The sequence below is a fragment of the Mobula birostris genome, chromosome 11 (genome assembly GCF_030028105.1).
Source record: "Mobula birostris isolate sMobBir1 chromosome 11, sMobBir1.hap1, whole genome shotgun sequence".
Lineage (NCBI taxonomy): Eukaryota > Metazoa > Chordata > Chondrichthyes > Myliobatiformes > Myliobatidae > Mobula > Mobula birostris.
Genome location: NC_092380.1, coordinates 103,236,842 through 103,254,678, shown reverse-complemented (window position 1 = coordinate 103,254,678; position 17,837 = coordinate 103,236,842). Strand labels below are relative to the sequence as shown.

Below are 17,837 nucleotides of genomic sequence, written 5' to 3'. Positions count from 1 at the left end.
GGAAGAACGTACAGATTCCTTACAGATGACTTCAGAAATGAGCTCCAAACTCCAATGCCTTGAGCTGTAACAGCGTCACGCAAACCGCTACACTACCGTGGCACCCGGCGCCTATTATAGAAAGAATATTCTTTTATTTCTGTACTAATTTTACTTCACTACAAAGATACTGGATTAAAGACAAGTGGAAAACTTGATTTGAACGCGCTGGAGTTGATTACTGTTATCACCTGACATACTGATTTGACAAACAAAGCACACACTTAGATTTAATATGAGCAACAAGGGACTAGAGGTAGATAGAATTCATTAGCTTCTGCCATTAGCTTAAAACAGTCAATATTTAATAGCGCTTTACATGCATCATTGCTAATGAAAACTATTAGAAGGGTGTGAAATTAGAATTAACCATGCAGTAGAGAGAAATCAACAACATAATGGGTCTACTAGCATCCTTCTGTGCTGTCAGTTCTAAGGTTATGCTAAGGGGTGCTGGAAGAGCAGGGCTGGTTACTTAAAATAAAACAGAAAATGCTGGAATTATTCAGCAGGTCAGGCAGTATCTACAGGGGGAGAGAAACTGATCAATATCATCCATTTAGAATGAGGAGAAGTTGGGATATTGAACGAAGAAGAATGAAATGGCCAAGAATAGAAAGGTCAGAGACAATCTTGGTTTAAACACATAAAAGACCATAGGATATACAGTAGGAGCAGAATTAGGCCATTTGGCCCATCGAGTCTACTCCACCATTTAATCATGGCTGATCCATTTTTCCTCTCAGGCCCAATCTCCTGCCTTCGCCCCGTATCCCTTCATGCCCTGACCAATCAAGAATCTATCAACCTCTGCCTTAAATATACATGAAGTCTAGGCCTCCACAGCTGCCGTGGCAAAGAATTCCACAGATTCACCACTCTCTAGCTGAAGAAATTCCTCCTTAGCTCCGTTCTAAATGGACACCTCACTATTCTGAAGTTGTGTCTTCTGGTTCTAGACTCTCTTACTCCACTCTATCTAGGCCTTTCAACATTCGATAGGCTTTAATGAGATTCCTCCTCATTCTTCTGAACTCCAGTGAGTACAGGCCCAGAGCCATGAAACGCTCCTCACATAATAAACTTTTTAATCTCGGAATTATTTTTGTGAGCCTCATTTGAACCTTCTCCACATCCTTTCTTCAATAAGGGGCCCAAAACTGCTCACAATACTCCAAGTGAGGCCTTAACAGTGCCTTACAAAGCCTCTGTATTACAATTTTGTTGTTATATTCTAGTCCTCTCAAAAACAGTCCTAACATTGTATTTGACTTCCTCACCACAGACTCAATCTACAAATTAACCTTTAGGAAGTCCTGCACAAGGACTCCCAAGTCCCTTTGCACCTCAAAATTTGAATTTTCTCCCCATTTAGGAAATAGTCCACGCAAGGATGAAATGTATTAGCCAGAAGATGGCCAAGGATAGAAATGTCAGAGGCATTCCTGTTTTAAACAGACAAAGAAGGGGAAGGAATAGAGTAAACAAAGAGAATATCTGTAATAGACAGATGGAGAGAGGGAGCGAGTGCAAAGTGGTCCTGACACCATAGTGAAAATTTGGTGTAGAAAGAAATTGGATCTAATATCTGGCTTCCTCCACTCACATCAAATCATGTAGTTTGTAATGTAGAGACAAATAAATAGAATTTGTGTGTTGTAAGCTGGATGAGGCAGAATCTTTCCCATCACTTGGTCAAAACCCAATAGGATCATACTGAAAAAGCATACATACTCTACATGTGGTTTTTTGTGGATCCTGTTGTACTTGTTTGTGCTCGTCAGCGAAAAGATGAATTTCAAGGCGTATATTTTGTATATACTTAGATAATAAATATATTTTGTACTTTGGTGAAGGATCTGGGCCCAAAATGTGGACTGTTTATTCCTTTTCACAGATGCTGCCTGAACTGCTGAAATCCCCCACTATTCTGTGTGGATTTCCAGAATTTTGTGTGTGTTACTCCGGATTTCCAATATTTGGTGTGTGTTACTTTGGATTTCCAGCATTTCTGTGTGTTACTCCGGATTTCCAGCTTCTTGTGTGTGTTACTCGGGATTCCCAGCGTCTATAGAACCTTGTGCGTTTACACGTACAAAAGCAGTTCATTCCTTCCACTCACCTTGTCCATCCGGTCCTTCTGCACCCCATACTTGCCACCAAATCCCTTTGAGTAATCTGAATGAAGAGATGGAGAGGGTTATGTTTCAGCTGCCCCACGAGATACTGTACGCAGGACAGAGCAGAATGACCATGCATTACTCAAAGAAGGCAGCCAAACTTAATATGAGAAGCTCTCATTTTAAATGACAGGCAAGATTTGATCAGGCTCAATTAGATTAGCCATGAGAAAAAGAAATGATACTGTCAGAGAATATTAATCTATCATTTTGCTTTGTGCCATTTGACATTGATAAGCGAAATCTGTGATTCAACAGGAGAGGAAATGAGATGCTGGAGTGAATTACCTTATTACTTAAGACATGCTAAGTCAGGCTTTCAGAGGTGTTGATGGTTTGATTACGATAAGTACACACAAGCAAAATTAGAGTCTACAGATTAGAAAGGACAAAGACAAAAAGAAAATGTACCACATTACAGCACAGACCTTCTGGGCATTTCTTTGTAATGTTACTTTAGTGCCCTGCTCACCCTTGGACCCCAGAGCTAACTAGATGATCCAAAACTCTCATCTTTATCTGCTCCGCACCCCCTAGTTCCCAAGATTGCAGCCACCTGTGGGAAGGTGGGCCCACAGTGGGCCCTGGCAGTTAGCATGACGCTAATCCAGCTTGTGGCATCAGAGTTCGGAGCTTAATTCCAGCGCAGTCTGTAAGGAGTTTGTACGTACTCGCCATGACCACTTTGGCTGCCTCCAAATGCTCTAGTTTCCTCCCATTTAAGACATACTGGTTAATTGGTCATTGCAAATTGTCCTATGATTAGGCTGGTTGCTGGGCAGCATGGCTCATTGGGGCAGAAAGGCCTGTTCCACACCGTATCTATAAAAAAATAAGTAAATGGTGTGGAGTGTAGGGCCTGTGACATCATCACTAATCTGCCTGGCCAGGTTTGGGGTCACTTGCCAATGTGCGTTGACCAACTCCTGAAATTTCAATTCAAGCCTCTGGAAATATGGTGAAATAGACAATAAGCTATCGTCAGTGTCTTGATGACTGAACAGACTGCAGATGTTGGTATCCAGAGCAACTGGAGATGTAAGAGTAACTTAGCAGGGCCGGCAGCATCTACGGCAGCAAATACACAGCTGACGTTTCAATTCCACTCCATTGTTGTTTCTTCACTGACATGGATCAATGCAGGACATAAATCTGGATACATGGGAGGATCCCACCATCCGGGCCATGCTGCCTTCGGGAAGGAAGTACAGGAAGGTTAGGTCCCACACCACCAGGTTCAGGAACAGTTATTACCCTTCAACTATCAGGCTCCTGAACCAGCATGGATAACTTCACTCACCACTACTCTGAACTGGTTCCACAATCTGTAGACTCACTTTCAAGGAATCTACAACTCTTGTCCTCAATATTATTTATTTACTGTTTATTATTGTTATATTTGCAGAGTTTATCTTCTTTTGCACATTAACTTTGTTAGCCTTTGTGTGTTGTTTTTCATTGATTCTATTGCATTTCTTTATTCTATTGTGAATGTCTGAAAGAAAACGAATCTCAGGGTAGTATATGGTGACATATACATTCTTTGATAATAAATTTACTTTGAACTTTGTTCAATTCCCCTCAAATTAATCAAGAGACAATCAAATTAGGAACTTAGTACTTCAAATCTGTTTAAAAATCTTAAGAGTTAAGACTGAGATAAGGTAGAACTTCTCTAAGAGGTTGTGAATCAGCGGAATGTACTCTGTGGAGAACATGTCCCAAGTACAGTCAACGTTGAGACAGATAAACTTTTTAAGAGCTGAGGGAATTAAATATCACTGGGAACAAGAGAAAAGTGGAGCTGAGGCCAAAAAGGTTGAATCAATCACTTGTTTAATGAATAGTCCATCAGGATCAGGGGATAATTAACTGTTGTTGTGTTATGTAGTAAAATATTTAAACAGTACCACAGGTTTTAGGAACTTCACTACATCAGTATAGACACTGATAGAAGCCAAGTAACATTAAGAGATGGCTACACAAAATCCATAATTCAACATATTCATTTGGGAATAACATGCTCGGGAACTCAGCAGGTCAGGCAGCATCAATGGAAAGGAATAACGAGTTGATGTTTCAGCTGAGACCCTCCACCAGGACGTACTGTTGTAGTCTAGTGGACTGACCTCTGACTTGCTGAGTCTTGATAAAGGGTCTCGGCCCAAAACGTCAACTGCTTATTCCCCTCCATAGATGCAGCCTGACCTGCTGAGTTCCTCCAGCATTTTGTGTGTGTTGCTCTCGATTTCCAGCATCTGCAGAATCTCGTGTTTATATTCATTTTGGAGCCTACACGCTATAAAGTAACACTTCAGTTACAAAAGGACTGTGTATACAGGTTACTAGGTTAATTGGTGATAAAGATGTAATTGAGCTGCATGGTCTCATTGGGTCGGAAGGGCTGGTTACTATGCTCTAATAATAATAATAATAATAATAATAATAGATAGCCAATCCAAGCACACATAATATTCAGAAATCAATAAGTGAAAAACACCAGAAAAATGCTGAATTAAAAGAGGAAATTGAAAGACTGTGGAACATGAACAGGACATACATTGTCCCAATAGTAATACTGACCACCAGTATCATCTGAAAGGCACTACACAATGGCATTAAACAATTAGGCAATATTTACGAAATCTCCAGGAAGCCGCAATAATAAATACCACTAGAATAGCTCAAATTTCCCAGCAACTGGGAAATGAGTGTGCTTGACTATGCCCGTACCTCAGGTTTTACCATCCTGAGCTGAGAGGAATAATTATAAAAGGATTGGATACTTCCTGAAATCTCAAGAATCACAGGAGCAGAAAAGAGCAAAGTGGTTCTTGGTCACAAGGATAAGTTACTTTTCAGGAGAGAAGGGGTAACGTTTGATAGAAGGGAGGGGAGCAGGGGTCAGATTTGGAAATAAATACACATTTTTTAACACTGCACGACACTAATTCAAAGATTAAGCTGCCGACAGAGTCTGTGCTGAAATGTAATGCAACGTGAAGAAACCCAGGTGTGGCCTGGCATTGAACTGTGCCTTGTTGAGACTCGTGCTTGGACAGCTTTTCCTTGTAATCGAACCCCACCGCAGATTTGTCCTGTTTCTCTGTCTCAACACCATATTTCCCGCCGAAACCTCTCTTATAGTCTGTGAATCCACAGGCAACCAAGATAAAGATGACGACAACAGAGAAAACAAGCCAGGTTAGGTCAAACATCTAACAGGTTAAAAAACAGAACAACAAAGACAGGCACGGTACAAAATTATAAAACAGATTACTTTTTTTAAAACAACTCATTAAAATTGTGCTGCTTTTGAAGATAAGAACAGTTGGTTAAATGGCAGCATCTTAAAACAACAGTTAGTCCCACACAATCAAGTTTAAATCAATGCTCCAACTTTGCCAAGGTCAGTCGCCAAAACAAATGCAGTTATGAAGTTAGAGCTGAAATGCACACAAAACATGGTAGCTCCTTCCTCTGAAGTGCAGAAATTTGTTGATATATTTTACAATACCAACAAAGACACAATGTTTGGTGAAATCAATGCTCAATGGATAAAAACCTTTTGAAGACAAATATTAAATAAAAGGATTTTTTTAGATGTTTCAGTGCTCAACAGGACTGACATCAATAGTGAAGACAGAAACAGTTAACATCTCAGATCTGACAAGGAGGTCACGGACCTGAAACATTACCCTCCGCTTCCCCTCCCACATATACTACCCAATCTGTCGAGGTGTTGCAATTGTTCTGACAGTAATTTGAATTTCTAGCTTCTGCAGGGTTTAAATTACGTATAAACAAATATTTCAATTCAAATAAGCAAACTTGATTCTATAATAGAAAAATCATTGAGGATGTGAGCAAGTTGTTGTACTACTAAAAAGCAAACTATGGGAGACTTTTGGGAACAGTTGGCCCTTCAGGGACTTCAGTGCGTTGTGGACAGTGATAATGCTATTTTAATTTGAAACTGTAAGGAGTGATTTATAAAGTTCTATATATTGTATAACAGTTCATTGCTGTCATATCTTAAGCATTTGAATAAACTTTTGTATGTTTATAATATAAAAATATATATTTATATACTGTGGATTCCAGTTAATTGAGCCATAGGTTAATTGGTTTGTTGTTGTTGTTCCTCTTCGTGCATCGTGGTGGCAACGGGCAGCATTTTTGCAGTTTCCATAGCATTTGACTGTTCTTTTATGAGGCCAAGTGGCTTGCTCAATGCTCATCCCAGGACAGATGGAAAATATGCAAGGAGCCGGCCATTGTATGCATTTGTGTTCAAAAAGCAGTGATTTTTGTCACTGATAATTGGTGAGAAATAAGCAGCAAGGTAACTGAGAACAGTTTTGCTCACCGTGGTTTCAAGCATTCAGGCTTAGAGATGCCAGAAATGGCCAGGAGCAAAAATGAAGTGATTTCACTACTTCAACAAGTTAAGAACGATGAATAATTCGAAGGTATCAACAATTACCTCGAATTACAATGAAAATTAACATTTGGAAGATGAGTTTGTCAAAAGCATTGTATGAAAGTAGTCCATTATCTGCACAAAGAGTCTACAGTGATTTTGTTAATTTATATTCAATCAAAAGAACAAGGCAGCTTACAAGTACACAGGATGAATTTCTCCAATAACTATTAGAAACTAATATGCTTTTATAGTACTTTAGTAGTATTGTAGTGCTATATAATTTATTCTGTATTTCATTTAAATAGTGTGCTACTTAGTTAAACAGCAGTGTCTATATAGTGCCTATTAAAAAGTATTCACCCCACCACACCCAAAAGTTTTCATGTATTATTGCTTTACAACGTTGACTCACAGTGGATTTAATTTGTCTTTTTTTTTACACTGATCAACGGAAAGAGGATCTTCCGTGTCAACGTGAAAACAGATCTCTACAAAGTAATCTAAATTAATTACAAATATAAAACACAAAATAATTGATTGCATAGGTATTCACCCCCTTTAATATGACACACCAAATCATCACTGGTGTAGCCAATTGGTGTTCAGATGTCACATAATTAGTTAAATGGAGATCTGTTTTTGGAGACCTGTGTGCAGTCAAGGTGTTTCAAAACCTTGAAGACAAAAGAACACTCCAATCAACTCCGCACAAAGGTTATTGAAAAGCACAAGTCAGGAGATGGATACAAGAAAATTTCCAAGTCACTGAATATCCCTTGGAGAACAGTTAAGTCAATGATAAAGAAATGGAAAGAATATGGCTCAGCGGTAAATCTGCCTAGAGCAGGCTGTCCTCAAAAACTGAGTGAGCGTACAAGAAGGGTACTAGTGAGAGAGGCCACCAGGAGACCTATGACAACTCTGGAGGAGTTACAAGCCTCAGTGGCTGAGATGGGAGAGACTGTGCATACAACAACTGTTGTCCGGGTGTTTCACCAGTCACAGCTTTATGGGAGAATGGAAAACAGAAAGTCACTGTTGAAAAAAAACTCACATGAAATCTCCTCTAGAACTTGCCAGAAGGCATGTGGGAAACTCTGAAGTCAGTTGGAAGAAGCTTCTTATAGGTCTGATGAAACCAAAATTGGGCGTTTTAGCTATCAGACTAAACATTACATGTCAACAAAAACACACTATCCCTATCGTGAAGCACCATGCTGTAGGGATGCTTCTCTGCAGCAGGTCCCGGAAGGCTTATGAAGGTAGAGGATAAAATGAATGCAGCAAAATTCAGGGAAGTCCTGGAGGAAAACCTAATGCAGTCTGCAATAGAATTGAGACTTGGGAGAAGATTTGTTTTCCAGCAAGAAAATGACCCCAAGCATAAAGCCAAAGCTAGACAGGAATGGGTTAAAAACGACAAAGTTAATGTACTGAAGTGGCCAAGTCAGAGTCCAGACCTCAATCCAATTGAGAATTTGTGGGTGGACTTGCAAAGGGTTGTTCACTCACTATCCCCATGCAATCTGACAGAGCTTGAGCAGTTTTGTAAAGAAGAATAGGGAAAAATTGCAGTGTCTAGATGTGCAAAGCAGATAGAGACCTATCCACACAGACTCATGGCTGGAATTGCTGCCAAAGGTACATCTACTAAAAACTGACTTGACTTGAACTGACTTGAAAGGTACATCTACTAAAAACTGACTTGAACGGGGTGAATACTTATGCAATCAGTTATTTTGTATTTGTAATTAGTTTAGATCACTTTGTAGAGATCTGTTTTCACTTTGACACAAGAGTCTTTTTCTGTTGATCAGTGTCAAAAAAGCCAAATTAAATCCACTGTGACTCGATGTTGTAAAACAACAAATCAGGAAAAATTCCACAGGGGTGGGGGGAGGTGAATACTTTTTATAGACACTGTATATAAAATGTGTGACATTTTGGTTTTGCCTTCTTTTAAGATGAGCTTTATTTGTCGCATGCACCTCGAAACATACAGTGAAATGTGTTGTTTGCATCAATTCAGCGAGGATTATGCTGGGCAGCTTGGAAACTTCACTACGCTTCCTGTATCAACATAGCTTACCCACAACTCACTAACCTGACACATACATCTTTTGGAACGTGGGAGGAAACCAGAGCACCTGAAAGAAACCCATATATTCACAGAGAGCACATACAAACTTCTTGGAGACAGCAGCGTGAATTAAACCCTGATTTTATATGTTCCTCTAACTGCTACTCTACCATGCCGGCCCATATCCTGCGACATCCTGGGCTTGTGCTGGTCTCTTCCTACTTTATACACAATCCGTTGCTGCTGAGTTTCCATTTCAGTTCTGCACTTTCCAAGGGCACTGATGAAGCCAATATAGGACCCACAGCTGCTGCCACAGATGAATAGGCGACCCTAAGTGCCTGGTGCCATCTTGGACTCTCTGCTCGCAGTTTGAGGCGTATGCGAGTCTGGAGTTTGAGACCTGCAGTGCAAGGTCCTGTGACTGGTGAGTCCTGGGGGTCAATACTGAAAAATGTAAGCCCAAAGGTCAAAGACTGACGTCGGCACGTCTGGAAGTCGGAGGCCCAATGTTTTTGCACCCACTGGAGGCTGCAGGTCTGTCCTTGGCTTGGAGCACATCTATGTGAGTGGATGCCCAGGCGGGACAAAAGAGGCTCGTTTTGCTGTTGTCGTCCTGTTTTGTTGCCGTTGTTGCTAATGAACAGTGTGGGCATGCTCTGTTGGCGCCAAGATGCATGGCAACACTTGTGAGCTGCATGTGCTTAGGTTGTGTTAGTTGTTAAGACAAACAACACAGTTTACTGTATGCTTTGATGTACATCTGATAAATAACCTGTATCTGAATCAGCAAACAGGGGCATTCCTTCAAGAAAACTCCGAGCAAAAGCAGTGAGGCAATGCTCATCGGTTAACTGACCATTCAGAAACCTGATGGCGGAGGAGAAGAAGCTATTCCTAAAACATTAAGTGTGCATCTTCAGTCACCCGTACCTCCTCCCTGATGGTAGTAATAGGAAGAGGGTACGTCCAGAATGGAGGGTCCTCCATGATGGATACCACCTTTATGAGGCACCACCTTTTGAAGATGTTCTCAATGGTGACCAGACTAGTGCCCATGATGGAGCTGTCTGAGTACACAACCCTCTGCAGCTTTTTCTGAACCTGCGCATTGGTGTCTCCATATCAGACAGCGATACAGCCAGCCAGAATGCTGTCCACGGTACATCTGCAGAAATTTGCTCAAGTCTTTGGTGACATAATAAATATCCTCAAACTCCAAGTGAAATACAGCCACTAGCATGCCTTCTTTGTAAAGGCACTAAATATACTTTCCAAAGAAGTGACACTTAACACACAACTCGCACTAGGTTGGTTTAAGTTCAGCAGGAAATTTAATGGGCATTGACTTTTTTCCCCACTTTCCACATCTGTATCAAATGTTCTGACCTTTTTTCCTGTTCCATATCATTTCCTGCACTCACTGGATTTAAAAGCTTGTCCCTCAGAGCAGTAAATATTCGGGATCAAGATGGTCCATTGTATTTGACCCTACATATGAGGGTGAAAGTTATACGCCGCTGATAAACTCTCAGCTTCTATGCTGAGCAAATGGAAAAAGAACGAGAACAGGTTTCAACAAAATTATGAAAATAATAGAAAAGAGCTGAAAATAAAAGAAATAAAATGGAACAGCAGAGAGTTTGTAGGGCAGCATGATAGTGTAGGCACTAGCATAATGCTTTACAGTGCCAGCTGCAAGATCTGGACTCAATTCCCACCGCTGCCTGTAAGGAGTTTGTACGTTCTCCCCGTTACTGCATGGGTTTCCTCCAGGTGCTCTGCTTTCCTCCCACATTCCAAAGACGTATGAGATTAGGAAGTGTGGGTATGTCAGAAGCATGACATTTGCAGGCTGCCCCCGGCACATCCTCGATGCAAACGACACATTTCACTGTACGCTTCGATGTATATGTGACAACTAAAGCTAAACTTTCAATGCTGCAGGTACAGCTGTCTCAATGTATGTGATTGAATCAAATCAGAAAGCAATGTGGGATAGGCCATCCCAGTTCGCTTTCCAATGACACCATGTGACTTCAGATGAAACCTTGTCGAGCTGGCTGAATCTGCAGGATGTCGGGGAGGCAATAAATTACATTCCATTTGCCAAGTTCCCTCACCTCAAAAGTTAAAGCAGAGCCAGGTTTATGGTTGATTCAAAAGTGCATTTATCAAAGGTGATTTTGCAAAAGGAAACTTTATTGTGCAAAAAACTCACTAGAATTTATTTTATTTGGAAAATTCTCTCTGCACAGAAGTGATTTCTAAAGATATACCATGAAGAGCTTTCTAACGGGTTGCACTACCAGCTGGAATGGAGAGGCCTCTGCACAGGATCAGGAAAAGCTGCAGAGTTGCTGCATCTCAGCTAGCTCCATCATGGACACCAACCTCCCCACCAAACAAGGACATCTTCAACAGGCCATGCCTCAAAAAGGCAGCATTCATCAGTGAGGGCTCTCACCACCCGGGACTTACCCTTTTCCCAATAGTACCATCAGGTAGGTGTCGTGGGAGCCCAAAGATGCACGTTCAACGTTTTAGGAACAGCTTTCATCAGATTTCAGTACGGTCAATGAACCTGTGAACATTGCCTCAGTTTTCACACTGCTTATTTAATTAAATATTCTTGATTAGATTTTATCCCAAATAAGCAGCCTCCCCGATTAACTCAAAGCCCAATTAACCGGAGTCCACTATATTGCTATTTTGCAATGTTTGCTAAGGTGGCTGGAAGCCAGAAATAAGAGTAATTAGGCTTTGTATTAGCTCCATAGTCGCTGCTCCTTTCACATCGGGTGGCATTTTTGCCGTTTCCTTAGTCTGTTTTTGTCTGTTCTTTTATGAGGCCGAGTTGCAAGCTCGGCACTCAACCTGGCACAGATGTAAAGCATGCAAGGAGCCGGCTGGATTCACAGGAACATTTGTCCTGAAGTCCGGTGCTGCTGCCACTACACCACCAGCCAGCATTTGTTCAATAGCATTAACAGTTATTTGGTAACTGGAAAGAAATAATATACAGTATTGTGCAAAGCTCTTAGGTAGTCTATATATATAGAAAACTTTTGCACAATACTGTATATGTGTGTATATGAAAAACACATGTACACATTTGTAATTTATAGTATACTTTATCTATTGCTCAGTACTATTGCTGCAAAATAGCAAATTCAACATACTTCAGTGATACTAAACCTGATTCTGATTCTACAAGCTGTATGGCCAGAAAAAAGACTTTGTAAGGGGAAAGGTATAAACCGCAGAGAAAACAATGAGGTAATGGAACTGGAATGTTCCAGAGAACAGGCATAGGTTAGCTGGAAAGGAAGTCATCATCCTGCATTGTAATGGTTCGATGACTCAATGAAGATCAATAAAAAAAGAAAGCGTAGGCACAGACATGAAACCATTCAGCGGGGAGATTCAAAAAAAATATCACACTAATCCTTCTGGGGTGGGTGAAAGGACATTGCCTTTGGTGCAGTTGCAATGAATGACGAGGCAGAAAAGAGTGGGGTTCTACAGTTTTGTGTTCCTGACTAAAACCTTTATTGTCAAATCCCTGCCGACTTGCAGTTTTGCTGCCAGCATCTGATAATCAGCACCAGCTGCTTTGTTGTCAGTTATCCTGATAATCTTCCTCATCACCGACGCGTGATGTCGACAGCCAGCCTCACATGAGGAATCTATTCATGTCAGCACCACGCAGGACATACAGACTATTCTGCTGAAGGCTAAACTTGCTGACCACCGTAACAGCTAAAACTTCAATAAACAAAGAGACCTCAGTTTTGTTCACATCAATCTCTCTCTTCCTGTTCCAAGCACCAAACCACAAAGAGAGCCATTAGTGAATACCAGATTAATTCTCCTTTATTTATAGAATCACAGAAATTTATGGCAGGGTAGGGGGCTGTTCAGTCAATTCCATTTACACTAGTCGGCACAAAACCTCTGTGGATAACACCACTTTCCAGGCCTAGGCCTCCAGCCATGTCTCACATTGCAGGCACTATGCAAAATGCTTACTCAATACCTTTACATTGGGCAGAACGAACTGTAACCACCTCAGACCCTGGCTTACAACAACTTCATTTCCCACATGAAGCCACGCCGGTGAAATGCAGTTATTATTTTATTTATTTAGAGATACAAAATGGAACAGGTCTTTCCAGCCCAACAGGCCGCACCGTCCAGCAATCCACCTGTCTAACACTAACCTAATCACAGGACAATTGACAACAACCAATTAACCAACTAAAACCTTTGGACTGTGGGAGGAAACTGGGGCACCAGGAGGAAATCCACGCAGTCACGGGGACAACATACAAAAGGCGCTGGAACCGTGAACCTAAAATAAAGACATTGTAAAATAATTATCCCGGGACTGTGGAAAATACTATTTTGAAAGATTGAGATAAAAAGAAGACATATGTATCAAAGTGGAAAGTGGGAGAAACAGACAGTAGCGGGGATGGGTGGAGGGAAAGGAAAAAGGGATAGGAGATCACATTGATTGGACTGCATGAAAGATAGGAAAAGATTCACGTGGGCCAGAGGTTCCCAACCTTTTTTATGCCATGGACCGTTACCACTAACCGAGGGGACTGTGGACACAAGGATACCCTGATCTAGACCATGAGAGTTTCCATGCTGTAGCCCGTATGCAACTCTGTGTAATTCAGAATCTCAACTCAATCTTTCTCTAGGTAGGTTAATTGACAACTATAAGTTGTGTAGTATAGGTAAGTGGCAAAAAGTAACATTGAAAATGGAGTGGCTGCAAGAAAATGAGAGGGGGAAATAGATGGGATCCCTCTCCTGCTATGGATGTGATAGGCTAAATGGGTTCCAGTGTTGAAACAACTTAATGGCGGCTGTTCTTTGCTTTGAGACATACTAAGAGTGGTTTGTTGCTACTAAAGTTTAGTTTCTTTCTAAAAGCAGCTATTTCTTTGGATCGTGGCCATGAGAAAGTCTGCCGACGCTGAAAATCCAAAGCAAAACACACAAAATGCTGGATGAACTCAGCAGGTCAGGCAGCATCTATGGAAATTAATAAACATTTGATGCTTCAGGCTGAGACACTTCATCAGCAGCGAAGGGGGAAGATGCCAGAATAAAAAGGTGGGGGGAGAGGAAAGAGGCTCGGTAGCAGGTGATGGTTTAAGCCAGGTGAATGGGAAAAATAAAGGGCTGGAGAAGAAGGATGCTGATAGGAGAGAAGAATGGACCATGGGAAAAAGGGAAAGAGGAGGGGACCCTGGGGGAGGTGATAGGCAGGTGAGAAGAGGTAAAAGTACAGAATGAGCAATAGACGAGTGGAGGGTGGGCTGCGTTCCTTCAATACTAGAAATTGATATCCTGAGTATTTTTTAATTGTTGCATATTCTTGAATAGAGTACAACCCTCTGAGGGAAAAAATAAGCACAGATTAAAAGGCCAACCCTTTGCCTGATTTATATTGGGAAAGGGCACACCATGATATACAGTAGCTTGGCAAGGAGCTGTGTTTGCCAAATCCAATATGCTATTTAGCAAATGCTAGTACAATGGGTTCCAGTTAATTGGCCTGTCGGTTAATCAAGGCAACCAGTTATTTGGGACAACTCTTAAAGGACAAAATCTAATTGAGAAAATTGCTGGAATTCCTTTGTTTATTTGGGACACTATGCCACTTAATTGGGACAGAAGACAGTTGTTGAACAGGTCCTAACTAGCATCAGTCGCATACACTTGTATGGCCATTAAAAGCTACACCATGCTTAGACAAACAGTACTGCAAAAAGCATCAGTTGCATGTGTTTGTGGTCAAAAAGCAGTGATTTTTGTCTGTTTGTTGGGGAGACACAAGCAGTAAGACAACTCAGAACTGTTTTGCTCACTGCAGTTTAAAGCATTCAGGCTTAGAGAGGACAGAAAAGGCCGGGAGAGAAAATGAAACAATTTCACGACTTCAACAAGTTAGAAACTACCAAGAATTCAAAGATATCAACAATCATCTTGAATGTTGCAATGAAAATGAAGATTTGGAGGATGTAATCATTAATAGCATTGTGTGAAGGCAGCTGTGTGTTGCATACACTGGATGATTTCTTCTGTCGATAACTATCAGGGACTAATACGGATTTATAGTACTGTAAAACTATTAATAGTGCTCTTTGTTCTGTATTTCATTTAAATACATAATTTGTTACTCAGTTCGTATCTTTTAAACCTTTTTAAACTCTTCCATGAAACTTCGGCTAATCGGGGCAGCCACTTAATTGGGCAAAAATGTACTGGTCCTGATGTGTCACAATTAACTGGAATCCACTATAAATCAGGGCAACTCCAATAACAGAAGTCAATACTTAGAGACTAACTATGCAGCTACAGACTAACTGCCCTGATGAAGGATCTCAACACAAAACATCGACCGTTTATTCCTCTCCATAGATGCTGCCTGACCTGCTGAGCTCCTCCAGCATTTTGTGTTTGTTATTCTGGATTTCTAGCATCTGCAGAATCTCTTGTCTTCGTATATGTGCAAACATGCTTCTCTGCAACAATCCTCACAGCCAAAACATTTACCAGAGGATTCCTTGCTGACAACTTCCAGAGGCATTTTTCTCTTTCCACTTTTGCCCCCTTTCTTTCCACTAAAAAAAGCAACTCTAGCTTTCACCCAGTGTGAGCATCAGAAATCGGGTAGCACTGGAGAGTGTGCAGAAGAAGATTCTCCAAGCAGCTGCCTAAAATGGAGGGCTGCAGTCACAAGGAGAGATTGGATGGGCTGGGTTTGTACTCCTTGGAACCATACATGGCTGAGGTGTGACCTTAATGGAGGTTGATAAAATGAAGGACTAAAACAGGGAAAAACTAGAGGGAGCATGTCCAAGGTGTGAGGGAGTGAGAGAGTGAGAGAGGAGTGAGAGAGTGAGAGAGAAAGAAATTTCAGGAAATCTGACATCTCAATTTGTCCCCCCACATGTGGAGGGCAGTGGTTCTCAGAACAAGAAGAAAGAGAAAATGGAAGAGGCCAAGACATGACAGCACTCAAAAGACGCGTGGACAGGAATTTCGATAGGAAAGGACGTGGGACTAATGCAGGCACCTATGACGTCTGATCTACATGGCTAAATCCAGATACTGAAACATTTCAGGAACTTTAAAGCACCTGTAAGCAATTTTCCAAGGTCCCCTTTAAGCTTTCCATTCAGACAGTGAATAAATTTATTAATTCCTCTTGTTCTCACCTCACTGCTCTACTTTCCCCTCCTCCCATCGTTCTCATTATTTTCCCCCATCATCTGCTTTTATTTCTTCGCCCATGTTTTTGAATTTCAAATACTAGAGAGCCAGCAGGAACTCTAGAATCCAGAATCAAACTGATTATCACTGACGTATGATGAGACATTTGTTGGTGTGTGTGCACAGTGCAGAGACAAGAACCAATAAACTACAGAAATAAATTATTAGTGCAAAAAAGGAATGATGATATAGTTTTATGGACCGTTCAGAAATTTGATGGCAAAGGGAAAAGCTATTCCTAACTTATGGACTTATGAAGAAGTATGGACTCAATAAGTCTTCAGGCTCCCAGTCAGTCCCGTCCTTGTACCCTCTATCTTTAGACCAGCATGGAGCTGCCAACCACTCACCTTTCTGAGATTCATGCAACTGTGTGGTTTCCTGGTGGTCCCAACCCAAGGCATTCTTGTCCTGCCGATCCGTCTGGACACCAAACTTGCCTCCGAAGCCTTTGACATAATCTAGTTACATCAAATGGCATTGGTTAGTGTGGAAGTCATTTCTGATAATGTTTCACTGCAGACTCAAAGGATTGAAAGGAGGTTGGAGGCTTTTAAACGAATATTCATTGCACAGAACGAGGGCACCTTGCACTGCTAACTAGGAACAGCGCTGTTAGGATTGGTATTGGTTTATTAATGTCACATGTACCGAGATACAGTGAACAGTTTGCTTTGCATATTGTTTATACAGATAAGATCATTACGCAATGCACTGTGGTATAACAACCTGCAAGTGGACCACAACTTTGTCATAGGATTGGAGGCTTCCATGCCTCAATGACCCAGAGAGCTAAGCTGGCTGGAGACAGGACTTTGTGATTTGGCGCTTGGTAGGATTGCCCATGCCACACCTTTGAACCTAACAACCTCTGTTTTCAGTATACTCAATGACTTAGCCTCTACAGCTGATTGGACAATTAATTCCACAGATTCACCACCCTTGGCTAAGGAAATCCCTCCTCATCTCTGTTGTAAAGCAACATCCTTCTGTTCCCTCTGGTCGTAGACTCTCCCACTAATGGAAACATCCTCTCCACATCCACTCTATCCAGGCCTTTCAATATTCGATGCATGAGATTCCCCCACTCACTCTTCTAATCTCCAGCAAGTCTAGGCCCAGAGGCATCAAATGCACCTCATACGTTGACCCTTTCTTTCCTGAGATCTTTCTTGTTATCCTCCTCAGGGCCACCTCTAATGCCAGCACATCCTTTCTTAGATCTGGGGCCCAAAACCACCCACAATACTTCAAATGGATTCACCAATGCCTTATAAAGCTTCAGCATTACATCCTTGCCTTGGGTGTAATCATGAATGTCCGAGGTAAACAGTCTGTCCGGATTATTTACCATTCAATGATACCTCGTTCAATTCCATGTTACCATCCACTCCCACTTTCCAATTCACTGTCTATCAACCTTCATTCTGTATAAACTCAGTGAGCAGTCAAGGTCCTTTGGGCCAGAGAATTCCCAGAGTTCTGAACTGTACTTTATCTTAGTCCCAAATTCCTTTTCCAAGGATACTATGCCCTCATTCCATGCCTTCCAGCCAGAGAAAAACCTGCACTATAAGATTTAGGAGCAGAATTAGGCCATTCAGCCCATCAAGTCTGCTCCACCATTCAATCGTTATTTTTTTAAAAAACACAACTCCAGTCTACTGTTTTCGCCTTATAACCTTTAAGTTCCTTACCAATCATGAACTTATGAACCTCTGCCTTATGACTGCCCTCCACAGCTACAGTTCCAGTGATTCACCACCTCTGGCTGAAGAAATTCCTTCTCACCCCAGTTTTAAAAGGGGCACTCCTT

General features: G+C 41.4%; 1 protein-coding gene across 3 annotated transcripts in view; it reads right to left on the bottom strand.

The window, feature by feature from the left end:
• The window catches only part of cttn (cortactin), a 93,738-nt gene that overhangs the window by 21,513 nt on the left and 54,388 nt on the right, over window positions 1-17,837 (bottom strand). For 2 of the 3 annotated variants that reach the window (XM_072272782.1, XM_072272780.1), the window contains 3 exons: window positions 16,372-16,482; window positions 5,257-5,367; window positions 2,162-2,217 (listed from right to left, as the gene is read on the bottom strand). In XM_072272782.1, the coding sequence (XP_072128883.1) occupies window positions 2,162-2,217; window positions 5,257-5,367; window positions 16,372-16,482 (278 nt within the window). The remainder of the gene's footprint in view (window positions 1-2,161; window positions 2,218-5,256; window positions 5,368-16,371; window positions 16,483-17,837) is intronic. The other variant, XM_072272781.1, reaches the window with a different exon arrangement.